The 18,642-nt window shown below is 48.6% G+C and overlaps 1 protein-coding gene across 1 annotated transcript; it reads right to left on the bottom strand.

The window, feature by feature from the left end:
* Positions 1 to 10,019: 10,019 nt before the first annotated feature.
* LOC129130551 (inhibin beta C chain-like) lies at positions 10,020 to 18,613 on the bottom strand. The gene is given in 5 exon segments (XM_077192650.1): positions 10,020 to 10,263; positions 13,841 to 14,333; positions 16,917 to 17,019; positions 17,362 to 17,586; positions 17,588 to 18,613. Coding segments are annotated over 5 exon segments (1,449 nt in total). The 5' UTR covers positions 17,972 to 18,613.
* Positions 18,614 to 18,642: the final 29 nt, after the last annotated feature.

The following is an 18,642-nucleotide window of genomic DNA, read 5'->3' as shown; positions in this document are numbered from 1 at the left end:
CAGTTCTTCACATTATCCATTTGGATAGTGTAGGGATATATGGTTTAATTATTTGATTTTAAAAAATAAATCTATTCATGGGGTTCTGCCCCATGCAGAGGGATCGGGGTGGTGGCTGCCCAGTGACAGGAATGGAATGGGGTGGGATATGGGGGAGCAGTTCCTCACTGTGGGGTTGGTGAGGCAGCCCAGAGAAGCCTCCCCATCCCTGGAGTGGTCAAGGCCACGTTGGACAGGGCTTGGAGCAACCTGGGATGGGGGAAGGTCCTTGTCCACAGCAGGGGTGGAACTGGATGAGCTTTGAGGTCCCTTCCAACCCAAACCATCCTGGATTCTGTGATGCACACTCACACACGTTCAGGCCCCCTCTCAGGTGTCTGGGTACCTGCTCCATGTTGGACAGGCTCCTTGTGCCCCACACGCCCATGCCCGGCTGGGATGTGTCCCCCATCCCTGCCAGCTCCCAGAGCCAGGGCTGGGGCACAGCAGAAACAGGGGACAAAATGTGACAAAACAGATGAGAACTCTCTCATCTCTCACATGAACACTGTCCAGAACACCCACCCTCCATTCCAGGCTCTGAGCGGGGTCTCCCCAAAGGGATTGACCCTGCCTGGATCCCTGTGCATGGGGCAGCACCCCATGAACCCCCAGAGCACCTCCAGCTCAGCAAGAACATCCCATGCCCAGCTGTGCTGTGTTCCCCCATCCCTGCCAGCTCCCAGAGCCAGGGCTGGGGCTGTGGAACACACAGGAACCAGGAGACACAGCAGAAACAGGAGACAAAATGTGGGAAAAAAAATGAATGAGAACTCTCCAGAACACCCCCCCTCCATTCCAGGCTGTGAGCGGGGTCTCCCCAAAGATCCTGCGCAGATCCCTGTGCATGGGGCAGCACCCCATGAACCCCCAAGCACCTCCAGCTCGGTAAGAGCATCCCATCCCATCCCATCCCATCCCATCCCATCCCATCCCATCCCATCCCACCCCATCCCATCCCATCCCATCCCATCCCATCCCATGGATCCCACCCCATCCCACCCCATGGATCCCATCCCATCCCATCCCATCCCATGGATCCCACCCCATTCCATGGATCCCATCCCATCCCATGGATCCCATCCCATGGATCCCATCCCATCCCATGGATCCCATCCCATCCCATGGATCCCACCCCATCCCTTGGATCCCATCCCATGGATCCCATGGACCCCATCCCATGGATCCCACCCCATCCCATGGATCCCACCCCATCCCTTGGATCCCATCCCATGGATCCCATGGACCCCATCCCATGGATCCCACCCCATCCCATGGATCCCACCCCATCCCCTCTCAGCTCGTGCTCCCCAGCACGCTCCAGCCCAGGATCTGGGGCAGGGGTGAGCGCGGAGCTCTTGCACCCATTGCATAATTGTGTTGTTGATTAAGCGGTTCCCAGAAAGCAAAGCCCAGGCACTGACCTGACCAAAATACCCGCACAAGGTCCCCTGGGCCCAGCAGCAGGTGCACACATGGCTCCTGGGTTCTCTGACCCCCTGGCCGTTGGGGTGAGCGTGGCACCCGCTGACCTGACCTGCAGGTGACAGCGGCCGGGCTCAGCCGGGACCCCCCCAAGAGCTGGTGCAGCAGCACCTGAGCATGGAATGGTGGAGTTAATCATGGAATTAATCATGGAATTAATCATGGAATTAATCATGGAGTTGTGGAATTAATAATGGAATTAATAATGGAGTTGTGGAATTAACAATGGAATTAATAATGGAATTAATAATGGAATTAATCACGGAATTAATCACGGAATCATGGAATTAATCATGGAATTAATCATGGAATTAATCATGGAATCATGGAATTAATAATGGAGTTGTGGAATTAATAATGGAATTAATAATGGAATTAATAATGGAATTAATAATGGAATAATGGAATTAATTATGGAATTAATAATTGAATTAATAATGGAATTGTGGAATTAATAATGGAATTAATAATGGAATAATGAAATTAATAATGGAATTAATCATGGAATTAATCAGGGAATTAATCATGGAATCATGGAATTAATCATGGAATTAATCATGGAATTAATCATGGAATCATGGAATTAATCATGGAATTAATCATGGAATTAATCAGGGAATTAATCATGGAATCATGGAATTAATAATGGAATTAATCATGGAATGAATAATGGAATTAATCATGGAATTAATCATGGAATTAATAATGGAATGAGTAATGGAATGAATAATGGAATCATGGAATAAATCATGGAATTAATCAGGGAATTAATAATGGAATAATGGAATTAATCATGGAATTAATAATGGAATGAATAATGGAATCATGGAATGAATAATGGAATCATGGAATAAATCATGGAATCGTGGAATTAATAATGGAATAATTGAATTAATCATGGAATCATGGAATTAATCATGGAATCATTAAAATTGGAAAAACCTGCATCATTCAGCCCAGCCATTAACCCAGCACAGCCAAGGCCACCACTAAACCACGTCCCCAGATATTTTTGAACATTTCCAGTGACGGTGACTCCACCACTGCCTTGGACAACCCATTCCAGGCTTGGCCACTCTTTCCACGATGAGCTTTTCCTTAATCTCCAACCTAAACCTCTCCTGACACAGCCTGAGGCCGTTTCCTCTTCCTGGGGGAAGAGCAGCAGTGCCCAGAGCGGTGGCCCTGGCTGGGAATGGGCCATGGGCCTGGGAATTAAACATTAACTCCTCTCAAGGCAAGGGAAGGGACTGTTAGAAATTCCCAGCCCTCCTGGGAGCTGCAGCTGCCCAGGGGACACCTGGCACAGCCTGCTTGGACCTTTGCTTCAGGGGCTGTTGATTCTGGCAAAGGCTCCTTCCAGCAGCTCTGTCCCCTCCCGGAGTGGAGACCAAGGGGACATCGTGTCTGTCCCCACCTGGGTCACATCGGGGTTGATTCAATGTCCCCAAGGCTTTGCTGGGCTGGGGGCTGCAGGGTGGGATCCCCACTGGCCCCAACAGGAAAATCTCCCAGCCCTGGGCCTCAGCCACCCCTTCCAAACCCTCCTGGGGACTCTCAGCAGAGCAGGGAGTCACAGCAGGGAGGAAGGATCACTCTTCTCTCTTGGAGTAGAGACCAAGGGGACATCGTGTCTGTCCCCACCTGGGTCACATCTGGGTTGATTCCATGGATTCCATGTTCCCATGGCTGTGCTGGGGGCTGCAGGGTGGGATCCCTGACTGGTCCCAACAGGAAAATCTCCCAGCCCTGGGCCTCAGCCACCCCTTCTAAAGCCTCCTGAGAGATCAGGGGACACCAGCAGAGCAGGGAGTCACAGCAGGGAGGAAGGATCACTCTGCCCTAACTGCACCCTCCTCATCCTCCATGGGAAGGGCCACGTTGGAATTCCTGAGCTGTGCTGGCGTGAGGAAGGATTAGGGTTAAGATTAGGGTGAGGAAGGGTTAGGGTTAAGATGAGGGTTAAGATTAGGGTTAACATTAGGGTGAGGAAGGGTTAGGGTTAAGATCAGGGTTAAGATTAGGGTTAAGATCAGGGTTAAGATTAGGGTTAAGATTAGGGTGTCTCTTTCCTTGGGAGTGGGACAAAGCTCAGCTCAGCATCTCAGGCTTGTGCTGCTTGAGCTGAGGGCTCTGTAGGGCCACAGCAGCAGCCGAGGGCTCTCCTGTCCCTTCCCTGTGTCCCCACAGCTGCTGCATCCCAGGAAGCTTGGCCCTGGCTCCAGGGAAGCTGTTTGTTCAATAAATATAGACAGTGAAACGAGGAGTTGGAAAAGGAAGGGATAAAACAAACACCAAACCCTCTCTGGGTTTGCGCAAGCGGCCTTGGGTCCCAGACGGGATCGATCCCTGAGCCTTCCTCCCTTCCCTGGGGACACCTGGACCGGGGCAGATGGGGGTCCCTGCTCCAGCAGGGAGGATGTGGGACAAAATGCCACAGGTTTGTGTCCCTTCCAGCCCTTCCCCAGTGTCACCAGCCCTCCAGGACAACCCAGCCCTGCTCCAGCAGGGCTGCTGGGAGGACAATGTGTGACAAACTCTTGTGTCCCTTCCATCCCTTCCATCTCTTCCATCCCTTCCCCAGTGTCACCAGCCCTCCAGAATGACCCATCCCTGCTCCAGCCAGGCAGGTGGGAGGATGTGTGACAGAATGTCACATGTTTATGTCCCTTCCATCCCTTCTATCCCTTCTCCAGTCCTCCAGGACAACCCCACCCTGCTCTAGCAGGGAGGATGTGGGACAAAATGCCACAGGTTTGTGTCCCTTCCAGCCCTTCCCCAGTGTCACCAGCCCTCCAGGACAGCCCATCCCTGCTCCAGCAGGGCTGGTGGGACAATGTGTGACAAATTCTTGTGTCCCTTCCATCCTTTCCATCCCTTCTCCAGCCCTCCAGGACAACCCATCCCTGCTGGGAGGATGTGTGACAAAATGCCACACGTTTGTGTCCCTTCCATCCCTTCTCCAGTCCTCCAGGACACCCCAACCCTGCTCTAGCAGGGAGGATGTGGGACAAAATGCCACAAGTTTGTGTCCCTTCCATCTCTTCCATCCCTTCTCCAGTGTCACCAGCCCTCCAGAATGACCCATCCCTGCTCCAGCCAGGCAGGTGGGAGGATGTGGGACAAACTGCCACATGTTTGTGTCCCTTCCAACCCTTCTATCCCCTATCCAGTCCTCCAGGACAACCCAACCCTGCTCCAGCAGGGCTGGTGGAGGATGTGTGACAAGCTGCATGTGTCCCTTCCATCCCTTCCCCAGTGTCACCAGTCCTTCAGGACATCCCATCCCTGCTCCAGGTGGGCTGGTGGGACAATGTGTGACAAACTGCCACGTGTTTGTGTCCCTTCCATCCCTTCCCCAGTGTCACCAGCCCTCCAGGATGACCCAGCCCTGCTGGGAGGATGTGGGACAAACTGCCACAGACTTGTGTCCTTCCATCCCTTCCATCCCTTCTCCAGCCCTCCAGGACAGCCCATCCCTGCTCCAGCTGAGGCTGGTGGGAGGATGTGCGACAAGATGCCACACATTTTTGTCCCTTCCATCCCATTCCCAGTGTCACCAGCCCTCCAGGACAACCCATCCCTACTCCAGCAGGGCTGGTGGAACAATGTGTGACAAACTGCCATGTGTTTGTGTCCCTTCCATCCCTTCTCCAGTGTCACCAGCCCTCCAGGACATCCCAACCCTGCTCCAGCAGAGAGGATGTGTGCAATGCTGTCACACTTGTGTCCCCTCCATCCCTTCCACCCCACTCCCAGTGTCACCAGCCCTCCAGGACATCCCATCCCTGCTCGTGGCCGGTGCCTCGCTGCTCCTGGAGCAGGGATGGGATGTGAAGCTGGGTGGGGAGAAGGTCTGAGAGCCCCTCCTCACTCTTCTGAGCCTCTCCCCACCTGGATCAGCCACCAGTGGTTGTCAGCACCTGCAGGGTGGACCCTAAAGCTGAACTCACCCCTCAGGCATCACCCCAGGAGCCCCCCTCCCAAATATCCCACCCCAGCACCTCCTCCCTGTGGGAATTCAGGACATTCCTCTGTCAGTCCTGGATTGCCCAAACCCCTGCCAGGGAGCTCAGAAACCCTGGCACAGAGCCCAAGACCCCTGTGGCTTGGATTTTAACCCATGGAAAAAATTACCAACCTTATGTGAGGATCTGCAAGTCTAAGCAGAATAATAATTAGTTTGTTAGGGAGTGAAAAATAGAATTTTTGGGGTTTTTAGAATGGGGGTTGAGGGGGCAAGATGGAGGAATCTGGGTGAATTTCTCCTTCTTCTTCTTGGCCTCCATCTTCTGCTGTGATGGTGGCACTTTTGGGTTGGTTTAGAGTAGAAGCTCACTGTCTAACACAGGTGATAGGGACTGGGAAGTTATCGTAAATATTGTACAGGTAGTTTTTAGTATTAAAAACTAACAGCACCCCAAGGGCTGGAAATAATTCCCAGCTTTGTGTGAGGAGTTACAAGCCACAAGGGTTTGAGTAGAATAATAGTGAATTAATCACAGGGTGAAAATGTAGAATTTTGGGGTTTTTAGAATGGGGGTTCAGGAGGCAAGATGGAGGAATTTGGGCATGTCCTGTCCTTCTTCTCCTTCTGTTTCTTGGCCTCCATTTTCTGCAGTGATGATGGCACTTTTGGGTTGGTTTAGAGTAGAGACAAACTGTCTAACACAGGTGATAGGTACTGGAAAATTATTGTAAATATTGTACATGTCATCCATAGTATAAAAAACTAACAGCACCCCCAGGGCTGGAAACAATTCCCAGCTTTGTGTGAGGAATTACAAACTACAAGGGTTTGAGTAGAATGAGAGTGAATTTATCACTGGGTGAAAATGTAGAATTTTGAAGATTTAGAATGGGGGTTCAGGAGGCAAGATGGAAGAATCTGGGCATGTCCTGTCCTTCTTCTCCTTCTTTTTCTTCTTGGCCTCCATCTCCTGCAGTGATGGTGGCACTTTTGGACTGGTTTAGAGTAGAGACAAACTGTCTAACACAGGTGATAGGTACTGGAAAATTATTGTAAATAATGTCGTTTTTAGTATAAAAAGATAACACCACCCTGAAGGCAAGCACAGTGCCTCTGTCTGTCTTTCTGAACAGACCTCAGCTGGACAAAATAAAGAATTTTATAGCTAAGAAACAATAAATAACCTTGAGACAGAGAAATGAAGAGTTCTGACCCCTTCCTTGACCACCGGGCAGGGAAAAGAGATTTTCTAACGCGTCTCAAAGTCACTCAGAGCAGCAAAACCCCCGAGATCTCCCCTTTTTTCCAGTCCTGGCACACGGGGGACACACGAGGAGGGGTGGAGAAACCCGACCCCGGTTACGTAACGGGGCAGAAGTGTCAGAGCCGCCCTTTGTCCCCTGCTCTCACGGCCCTGACGTGTCCCATGCCCCATTTTGGTGTCACCGGGCTGGCAAGGGGCACAGGGCCGGGGGTGAGCCCGGGGGATGCTCTGAGTGGGGGGAGCTGGAATCCGTCTGCTCCAAAAGGAAAAAGAATTTCTCAGTCCTGGTTTGGGACAGGGATGGCCCAAATTCAGGTGGTTTTGGTGGAATGGGGGGTTTGGTACAACAAGGGGATTGTCCTTTCCTGGTGGGGGTTACAGACACTGTGGTGCTGTTCACAGGGTGAGGGAAGAGATGAGAATGTTGACTCCATGTGTCAGAAAGGCTGATTTATTATTTAATTATATATATTATATTATATTAAAAGAAATTATATGTTAAAACTGTACTAAAAGAATAGAAGAAAGGATTTCATCAGTTTCAGAAGGATGTTTCATTATTTTATTATATATATTATATTAAAAGAAATTATATGTTAAAACGGTACTAAAAGAATAGAAGGGATTTCATCAGTTTCAGAAAGGCTGATTATTTTATTATATATATTATATTAAAACTATGCTAAAAGAATAGAAGAAGGGATCTCATCAGTTTCAGAAGGCTGTTTCATTATTTTATGATATATATTATATTAAAACTATACTAAAAGAATAGAAGAAAGGATTTCATCAGAAGGCTTGAAGGAATAGAATAGGAATGGAATGATAACAAAATCTTGTGACTGACCAGAGAGTCTGAGACAGCTGGGCTGTGATTGGCCATTAATTAGAAACAACCACATGAGACCAATCACGGATCCACCTGTTGCATTCCACAGCAGCAGATAATCATTATTTACATTTCATTTCTGAGGCCTCTCGCCTTTTCAGGAGAAATAAATCCTAAGGAAAGGAGTTTTCATAAAACATCTCTGTTTCAGAAAGGCTGATTGATTATTTTCTGATATATATTATATTAGAACTATACTAAAAGAATAGAAGAAAGCATTTCATCAGAAGGCCAGCAAGGAAGGGAAAAAATGGAATGACAATAAAATCTTGTGACTGACCAGAGTCCAAGACAGCCAGACTGTGATTGGCCATTAATTAAAAACAACCACATGAGACCAATCCCAGATCCACCTGTTGCATTCCACAGTAGCAGATAATTATTATTTACATTTCATTTCTGAGGCCTCTCAGCTTTTCAGGAGAAATAAATCCTAAGGAAAGGAATTTTTCATAAAACGTGTCTGTGACACAAATCCTAAGGAAAGGATTTTTCCTCCTGAGAAGCCGAGAGGCCCCAGAAACAAAATATAAACAATAATTATTATTTACCTTTTGGAAAAGAAAGGATTTTTCATAAAATCCTGTCATCCTAAGGAAAGGATTTTTCATACAATGTGTTTCACCTGTGTCCAGGGGGGTGCCTGGATCTGGCTGGGATGAATTTGGGGTTCTGCCCCCCCTGGGGAAGGCAGCTGAGGGGCAGAGGGCGTGCGGGGGGCGCTTTGGAGGCTCCAGTGCCACAGGCTGGGTCTGTGCCGTGCCATGCCAGGGCTGCCCGTGCCAGGAGCACTCCAGGTGTGCCAGGAGCACCCCAGGTGTGCCAGGAGCGCTCCAGGTGTGCCAGGAGCACCCCAGGTGTGCCAGGAGCGCTCCAGGTGTGCCAGGAGCGCTCCAGGTGTGCCAGGAGCACTCCAGGTGTGCCAGTGAGTGACGGGGCACACACACACACACACACAGAGCACTGGGAGCCTGCACTGAGCACAGCAGCCGGGGTGCCTGCAGAGGGAGACAATTCCTCCCGCTTGGATGCATTTCCCTCTTCTCTCCCTGCTCAGCCTCGTGTCCACCCGGCTGGGACCATGGGGGACCTCGGCCCTCGGCACCCCAGCAGCCCAGGGGGGACACGGGTGGGTCCTGGGCTGGTGTGGCTGCACCCAGGGCACAGCTGGGCCTTGGTGGGGACGGCAGAGGGACCGGGCTGATGTGGGGTCTGCAGCTGGGGAAATCCGTCAGTCCGTCAGTCCGTCAGTCTGTCAGTCTGTCAGTCCCTCAGTCCATGAGTCCATAAATCCATCAGTCCGTCAGTCCGTCAGTCCCTCAGTCCGTCAGTCTATCAATCTATCAATCTATCAGTCCGTCAGTCTGTCAGGAGAAGTCCCTCAGCCCCTCAGTCCATCTGTCTGTCAGACCCTCAGTCCATCAGTCCTTCAGTCCTTCAGTCTATCACTCCGTCAGCGCCTCAGTCCCTCAGTCCCTCAGTCCATCTGTCTGTCAGTCCCTCAGTCTGTCAATCCCTCAGTCCGTGAGTCCATGAGTCCATAAATCCATCAGTCTGTCAGTCCATCAGTACATCAGTCTATCAGTCCATCGGTCTGTCAGTCCGTCACTCTGTCAGGAGAAGTCCCTCAGTCCATCAGTCCATCTGTCCATCAGGAGTCCATCACTCCCTCAGCCCCTCAGTCCCTCAGTCCATCAGTCCCTCAGTCCGTCTGTCTGTCAGTCCCTCAGCCCCTCAGTCCGTCTGTCTGTCAGTCCCTCAGCCCCTCAGTCCATCTGTCCCTCAGTCCATCTGTCCATCAGGAGTCTGTCAGTCCCTCAGCCCCTCAGTCCATCAGTCCCTCAGTCCCTCAGTCCATCAGTCCCTCAGTCCCTCAGTCCCTCAGTCCATCAGTCCCTCAGTCCATCAGTCCATCAGTCCATTAGTTTATCTGTCCCTCAGCCCCTCAGTCCCTCAGTCCATCAGTCCCTCAGTCCCTCAGTCCATCAGTCCCTCAGTCCCTCAGTCCATCTGTCTGTCAGTCCCTCAGTCCCTCAGCCCCTCAGCCCCTCAGTCCCTCAGTCCATTAGTTTATCTGTCTTTCAGTCCCTCAGTCCCTCAGTCCATCTGTCTGTCAGTCCCTCAGTCCCTCAGTCCATCTGTCTGTCAGTCCCTCAGCCCCTCAGTCCATTAGTTTATCTGTCTGTCAGTCCCTCAGTCCCTCAGTCCCTCAGTCCATCTGTCTGTCAGTCCCTCAGCCCCTCAGTCCATTAGTTTATCTGTCTTTCAGTCCCTCAGCCCCTCAGCCCCTCAGTCCCTCAGTCCGTCCAGCCGGGAGGAGCCGGGAAGGAGCCCCCCCACCCTCCCCCGTGTCCCCCCCTCCCCATGCCCGCTCAGGTGCAGCCGCAGGACTCCACGATCATGTCGGGGATGTCGGTCTTGACGATGTTGCCGTCGCGGTCGTAGTAGAGCAGCGAGAGCGGCCGGCGCTGGGTGGGCACGCAGCACGAACCCACGGCCGCCGCCGCGCTCGCCGCCTTGATGCGGCTGAGGACGGCGGTGTGGAAGGAGGCGGCCAGGCCGGGGATGCCGGCCATGTGCAGCGGGCACAGCCCCGAGCAGTAATTCATGTGGTACCTGAGGCAGAGGAGAAATTTTCCAGGCTAGGAATCCGTTTTGATTTAAGCCAAATGTAGATTTTTTTTTTAGTTGAGTCTGTGGTTAGAAAATATAGCTATTGAGCGGTGGGAATCCACAAAATCAGAGGGTTTTGGGAAAGCTGCAAAAGGCAGACCCCAGATACAGCAGAACTGTGAGCAGAGCTAAAGCAGCCATGAGATAGGACAGCAGAAAAATTATTTAAACTGTAGGAAAAGCAAAGGCAAATAGAACAATGGCCTGTGTATTAACGCTTGTCTGAATAGCTCTCTGAGCTGCAGAAAGTTTATCTAACAAGATATTAGGAAGGCTGAAGCTTAATAATGGAGCTCTGTGCGTTGTGTTTTAGGGCTTACAAGCAGGTATTGTATTCAAAATAAGCAAGCATTGTTTTAACCAAAGGTACCTGTGCTTATGGTGATTGGATAGAACTACTGTCAATGTGCTTTTGCTTTGTGGGATTGGTCAAGAAGCTCATAAAGTGAGTTGTAACATTAAGTTCTTGGTCTGCTGCCTGAGATGTGAGCTGCTGGCATCTTCCCATTGTCATAACCATGGAATGAGACTGATGCTGGAAAATCAAACAGCTCAAGGCAGTTCCTCAGCAGCCCCGTCCTGTTTGTGATTTGTACACAGACCCCAAGCTGGCAATATTTAGCCTGACTGCAAAAGCCTCAGAGAAACTGCTTCAGTGAAAGACAGAGATAAGGGGGGCAGACAGAGGGTGATAACGAGAGACAGAGAGAGCTCTGTGAGAGCAGGTCAGCCTCTGTGACCACGTTCACAGGGGCCTGAGGATGAGGAAGAGACGAGGATCTGACTCCGTGTTTCAGAAGGCTGATTTATTATTTTATTATATATATTATATTAAAACTATACTAAAGGAATAGAAGAAAGGATTTAATCTATTTAATCAGAAGGCTGGCTAAGAATAGAATAGGAAAGAATGATAACAAAGGCTTGTGGCTCGGACAGAGAGTCTGAGCCAGCTGACTGTGATTGACCATTAATTAAAAACAACCACATGAGACCAATCCCAGATGCACCTGTTGCATTCCACAGCCGCAGATAATCAATGTTTATATTTTGTTCCTGAGGCCTCTCAGCTTCTCAAGAGAAAAAAATCCTAAGGAAAGGATTTTTCATAAAATGTGTCTGTTTCAGAAAGGCTGATTGATTATTTTATGATATATGTATTATATTAAAACTGTACTAAAAGAATAGAAGAAAGGATTTCATCAGAAGGCCAGCAAGGAAAGGAAAAAATGGAATGTTAATAAAATCTTGTGACTGACCAGAGTCTGAGACAGCTGGGCTGTGATTGGCCATGAATTAAAAACAACCACATGAGACCAATCCCAGATGCACCTGTTGCATTCCACAGCAGCAGATAATCAATGTTTGCACTTTGTTCCTGAGGCCTCTCGGCTTCTCAGGAAGGATTTTTCATAAAAGACGTCTGTGACAAACCTGACCTAAGAATTCTTTCTGATAAAGAAGAACATGCAGCAAATGTCACGGGAAATATGCAAAAATGAAGATGCATGAACCTATTGTGAAATTCTATGCATATATATTTGAGAAAGGGATAAAAAGGGACCTGAAGCCCCCAGAAGTACGTGTGGCATTGTAAGGGAGCAATTCCCACATGCGTCCAGCGCTGTAATAAACGTACCATAAACTTTATTGTAAAGTACAATTAAGTTGTACTTTACAACTTCCACAAAAAACTTGTGGAGTTTTGTTTATCTCTGCAAAACTTCACAAAAATTGTGGAGTTTTGTTTATCTCCCCAAAACAAGATACCAGCACCGTGGTGCCCATCTTGTCCCTTTCACAACCTGCTGTGAAATTCTATGCATAAATATTTGAGAAGGAGATAAAAAGGGACCTGAAGTTCCCTGAAGTACGCATGGCATTATAAGGGAGTGATTCCCACATGCGTCCAGCGCTGTAATAAACTTTAAGTACCGTAAACTTTATTGTAAAGTACAATAAAGTTGTACTTTACAACTTCCACAAAAAACTTGTGGAGCTTTGTTTATCTCCTCAAAACTTCACAAAAGTTGTGGAGTTTTGTTTATCTCCTCAAAACTTCACAAAAATTGTGGAGTTTTGTTTATCTCCTCAAAACTTCACAAAAGTTGTGGAGCTTTGTTTATCTCCTCAAAACACAGGTACCAGCACCGTGGTGCCCATCTTGTCCCTTTCACAACCTATTGTGAAATTGTACACATATATATTTGAGAAAGGGATTAAAAGGGACCTGAAGTCCCCAGAAGTACATGTGTCATTTTAAAAGAACGATTCCCACATGCGTTCAGCACTGGGATCCCCACGTTAAAGCCAATACGTATAATAAACGTACAGGCTTTACAACTTTCATAAAAAACTTGTGGAGTTTTGTTTATCTCCACAAAACACAGGTACCAGCACCGTGGTGCCCATCGTGTCCCTTTCACAACCTATTGTGAAATTCTATGCATATATATTTGAGAAGGAGATAAAAAGGGACCTGAAGTTCCCAGAAGTACGCATGGCATTATAAAAAAATGATTCCCACATGCGCCCAGCGCTGTAATAAATGTACTGTAAACTTTATTGTAAAGTACAATTAAGTTGTACTTTACAACTTTCATAAAAAACTTGTGGAGTTTTGTTTATCTCCTCAAAACTTCACAAAAGTTGTGGAGCTTTGTTTATCTCCTCAAAACTTCACAAAAGTTGTGGAGCTTTGTTTATCTCCTCAAAACTTCACAAAAATTGAGGAGCTTTGTTTATCTCCACAAAACACAGGTACCAGCACCGTGGTGCCCATCTTGTCCCTTCCACAACCTATTGTGAAATTCTATGCATATATATTTGAGAAAGGGATAAAAAGGGACCTGAAGCCCCCAGAAGTACGCATGGCATTATAAAAAAATGATTCCCACATGCGTCCAGCGCTGTAATAAATGTACCAGCTTTACAACTTTCATAAAAAAGTTGTGGAGCTTTGTTTATCTCCTCAAAACACAGGTACCGGCACCGTGGTGCCCATCTTGTCCCTTCCACAACCTGCTGTGAAATTCTATGCATATATATTTGAGAAGGAGATAAAAAGGGACCTGAAGCCCCCAGAAGTACGCATGGCATTGTAAAAGAACGATTCCCACATGCATCCAGCACTGTAATAAACTTTAAGTACCGTAAACTTTATTGTAAAGTACAATAAAGTTGTACTTTACAACTTTCTCAAAAAATGTTGTGGAGTTTTGTTTATCTCCACAAAACACAGGTACCAGCACTGTGGTGCCCAACGTGTCCCTTTCACAACCTGCTGTGAAATTCTATGCATAAATATTTGAGAAGGAAATAAAAAGGGACCTGAAGCCCCCAGAAGTACGCATGGCATTGTAAGGGAACAATTCCCACATGCGGCCAGCGCTTAGTAAACGCACTGTAAACTTTATTGTAAAGTACAATTAAGTTGTACTTTAGGCAACTTAAATTAAGTTGTACTTTACAACTTCCACAAAAAACGTTGTGGAGCTTTGTTTATCTCCTCAAAACGTACCCCTCGGGCTGGATGATCCAATCCTCCCAGCCGATCTCCTTGAAGTCCACGAAGAACTCCCGGCGGCAGCACATCCGCGAGTCGGCCCCGCAATCGACGCCGCGCCGCCGCACGCGGTGCGGAGCCCTGGAACGAGCTTTGGCCACCACGAAGGGCCGGTGGGAATGGCCCTGGTGGGATGGCAGAGGGGATCCCCAGTGCTCTGGCAGCTCCAGGTGCACCGTGAGCCGTGGGGTGTCCCGGGTGAAGAGGCTCTGCACGGCCGCCGCCACGTCCAGCGTGGTCCAGCCGGGTCCCTGCACCTCCAGCCGGGCCTCGCTGGTCACCGTCAGGTTTGGTCCTGCTGGGTCTGGCTGGAGGAGCCTGATGGTGACAGGGTGGGGCCCAGGGGATGTCCAGAACAGGTACAGGGTGGCCTCCTGGACCTCAGAGCTCCTGGCCACCTCCGGGGAGAAGCGGAAATGGAGGCGGATGCTGCGGGAAGTGGAGGAACCTGGGCAGAAGCGAGAGGAAGATCAGGAGTGAAGCGAAATCCGGCCCCAGCCCTGCTGTGGTGTTGGGAGGGTCCCCAGGGTGGGATGAGAGGTGAGAATGGACTCCCAGTTCTCAGAAGGCTGATTTATTATTTTATTATATGATATGATTATGATATGATATGATATGATAGATACGATATGATGTTATATTATATTATATGAAAATGCTACACTAAAACTCGACTAAAGAAAGAGAAAGGAGACATCAGAAAGCTGAACAAGAATGATGATGGAAGCTCGTGACAGGGGGAGTGATCCTGTCCCAGCCCTGTTGTGCTGGTGTTGTGAGGGTCCCCAGGACGAGGTGGGAGATGAGAATTGACTCCAAGTACTCAGAAGGCTGATTTATTACTTTATGATATGATTATGATATTATAATGTTATATTAATCATACTACATATTATATTATATTATATTATATTATATTATATTATATTATATTATATTATATTATATTATATTATATTATATTATATTATATTACATTACATTATATTACATTACATTACATTATATTTTAATCCATCTGGGACATCCCCAGACCTGCTGGGGAGGGGGTCCCTGTGGGATTTTTGGGGTCCCTCAGATGGAGAAGGAGTTGAGAATATGACTCCATGTTCTTAGAAGGCTAATTTATTATTATATTATATTATATTATATTATATTATATTATATTATATTATATTATTATAATATTATATGATATTATTTTATATAGTATGATATATTACATTATACTGTATTATATTATATTATATTATATTAATATCATATTATATGAAAATGAGATACTAAAACAATACTAAAAAAGACAAAAGAAAGGCTGATATAATACTATACTGAAATGATACACTAAAACTACACTAAAGAAAGAGAAAGGAAACATCAGAAGCCAGACAAGAATCTTAACTAAAACTGGTGACAGAGAGTCTGACACAGCTGGGCTGTGATTGGCCATTAATAAAAAACAACTCACATGAGACCAATCCCAGATGCTCCTGTTGCATTCCACAGCAGCAGATAATCATTATTTACATTTCATTTCTGAGGCCTCTCAGCTTCTCAGGAGGACAATCCTGGCAAAGGGATATTTCAGAAAACACCTCTGTGACAGTGCAGGATGCTCTGTGGGATGGGGTGGTGAGCTTGGGTCTCTCCAAGGAAAGATGTCTGTGTAGAAATCGAATACTTTTTTCCCAGTGGTGATATTTTATTATTTTTTTCTTTCAGGAGCCCTGAGTGTGTTTTGGGGAGTTTTCCCCTGCCAGAAGCAGCAGATTCTGGGGTGAAATGAGGCACCCCCTGCTCTGGGTGGGATGTGCAGGCACAGTCAGCTCTGCAGCTCCATCCGCACGCTGTGAACCGACAGAAAACCGAGCCTAAAAATCCCATTTTAGCAAAACGTGGCCGTGTGACCCCTTCACCTCCAGCACAAGCGGGGAGGGTTCAGCCCAAGCGGGCGACAGGGGACACCACAGAGCGGCACAGCTGCCACCCTCGCACCTGGGCAGCTTCGGGAGCTGGCACCGCCTCCGGCAGCAGCGAACCCGAACCTGCATCCACCCCGGCTCTGCCCGGCGCCTCCCCGCCCTCCTGCCTCGCACGGGTTTGGAGAAAAATCCTTTCCTTAGGGGCTTTACTCCTGAGAAGCCTCAGAAATGAAATGTAAATAATAATTATCTGCTGCTGTGGAATGCAACAGGAGCATCTGGGATTGGCTCATGTGGTTGTTTCTAATTAATGGCCAATCACAGTCCGGCTGTCTCGGACTCTCTGGTCAGTCACAAGATTTTATTATCATTCCATTTTTTCCTTTCCTTGCTGGCCTCCTGATGAAATGCTTTCTTCTATTCTTTTAGTATAGTTTTAAAATATCATTTTCTTTTAATATAATATATATACTAAAATAAATATAATATATATATTAATATATATTATATATAAAATTATATATTATATATAATTATATATATTTTAAAAGTTATAATTTATATAATAATATAAATATAATTAACATATAAATATAAATATAAATATATTTTAAAATATAAATATATATAAATTATAAATATAAATATAAATATAAATAACATATAAATATAAATATAAATATATTTAAAATATAAATATAGAAAATTTATAAATATAAATATAAATATAATTAACATACAAATATAAATATAAATATATTTTAAAATATAAATATAGATAAATTATAAATATAAATATAATTAAAATATAAATATAAATATAAATATATTTAAAATATAAATATAGAAAATTTATAAATATAAATATAAATATAATTGACATATAAATATAAATATAAATATATTTAAAATATAAATATAGATAATTTATAAATATAAATATACTTAACCTATAAATATAAATATAAATTTAATATAATAGAAATAATATAGAAATCAGCCTTCTGAAACATGGAGTCAAGATCCTCCTCGTCTCTTCCCTCGTCCTGGGACCTCTGTGAACCCTCCCCCCGGTGCCCCCCACCCGCCGGACGCGGATCCGCCCTCACCTGACTCAGCAAAACTCAGCAGCTCGAACTCCTGCAGCCCCGTCCCGAGCGCCCCGGGGGTGGCGGATCCGTCCCGGAGCATCCCGGGGGTGGCGGATCCGTCCTGGAGCATCCCGGGGGTGGAATCGCGGGGCATCCCGGGGGTGCCGAATCCATCCCGGAGCATCCCGGGGGTGGAATCGCGGGGCACCCCGGGGTTGGCATCCCCGTCCCGAAGCATCCCGGGAGTGGCATCGCGGGACATCCCGGTGGTGTCGGCTCCATCTCGGAGCATTCCAGGGGTGCCGAATCCATCCCGGACCATCCCGGGGGTTCCATCTCGGATCATCCCGGGGGTTTCATCCCGGACCATCCCGGGGGTTCCATCTCGGATCATCCCGGGGGTTTCATCCCGGCTCATCCCGGAGGTGTCAGCTCCATCCCGGATCATGCCGTCCCGCAGCACCGTGCGGAGCGCGGTGAGCAGCGAGCCCCGGGACGGCGGCCGCGGCGCGCCCGGTCTGCCCGGTAAGCGGAGCTTGGCCAGGATGCTCTGCTTGGCCAGAGCCAGGAGCGCGTCCCGCTGAGCCCCGGGGGCCAGCGAGGCCACCCCGCAGACCGGGCACCGCCCGCCCTTGGCGGCCGCCAGCCGTGGGAGGCTCAGGAGAAGGAGAACCACGGGCAGCGGCATCGCCGGTGGCGGGAGGCGACAACGGGACGGACCCCGAGCAGCGTCCGAGCAGCAGAACGGGAGCAGGGGGGTGGAACTGGAGTGAGCCGGGAGCACCGGGCTCGTTCTCCTCCTGACGTGGCCACAAATATTGGCTGATCCCGGGTGCGATAAACGCCCCCGAGCTCCGCCGGAGCCGCCCGGGCAGAGCGGAGCGGCCGCTCCGGTTAAGGTGGAGCGGGGCCGATGGGGCTGGGGCAGCTCGGGGGGGACATCGAGGCCACCCCGGTGTCACCCCGGTGTCACCCCGGTGTCGCCTCGGTGCCATCCCGGCCCGGTGCACGGGCAGAGACGCGGTGAGGACTCCCGGGGACACCGGGGGGATCCCGGGGTGTCCTGAGGGCATCCCCGAGGGTGGGGGGATCTCTGGAGGTCGGGGATCCTCAGAGAAGGGGGATTTTGGGGGGTCGAGGGGTCTTTGGAGATATCTGAAAACGGGAGATTCCCACCAATGGGGATTTTGGGGGGTCGAGGGGTGGTTGGAGGTGGAAATATCTGGAGATGGGAGATCCCGACCAATGGGGGATCCCCGAGGGCGGGGGCATCACTGGAGATCTCTGGGGATGCTCAGAGAAGGGGATTTTGGGGGAGTCGAGGGCTCTTTGGAGGTGGAGATGGGAGATCCCGACCAATGGGGATCCCCGAGGGTGAGGGGATCTCTGGAGGTCGGGGAAGGGGGATTTTGGGGGGTCGAGGAGTGGTTGGAGGTGGAGAAATCTGAAAATTGGAGATCCCGACCAATGGGGGAGACTCAGAGAAAGGGAATTCCGGGTGGGAGGGGGTTCTCTGGGGGATGAGGGATCCATGGGGGGAATGAGCGATCCCTTGGAATGAGGGGTGTCCATGGATGTGGGGTGCCCGGGGATGGAGAATCCCTGGGGAATTTGGGACCTCCGGGGGAATTTGGGATCCCTGGGGATAGAGGATCCTGGGGGATGTGAGATCCCTGGTGATGTGGGAGTCCCGGGGAAATGTGGAACCCCTGGGGAATTTGGGATTCCTGGGGAATTTGGGATC

This window comes from Agelaius phoeniceus, chromosome 35 (genome assembly GCF_051311805.1).
Source record: "Agelaius phoeniceus isolate bAgePho1 chromosome 35, bAgePho1.hap1, whole genome shotgun sequence".
NCBI lineage: Eukaryota > Metazoa > Chordata > Aves > Passeriformes > Icteridae > Agelaius > Agelaius phoeniceus.
This window is presented reverse-complemented; position numbering and strand designations above follow the sequence as displayed.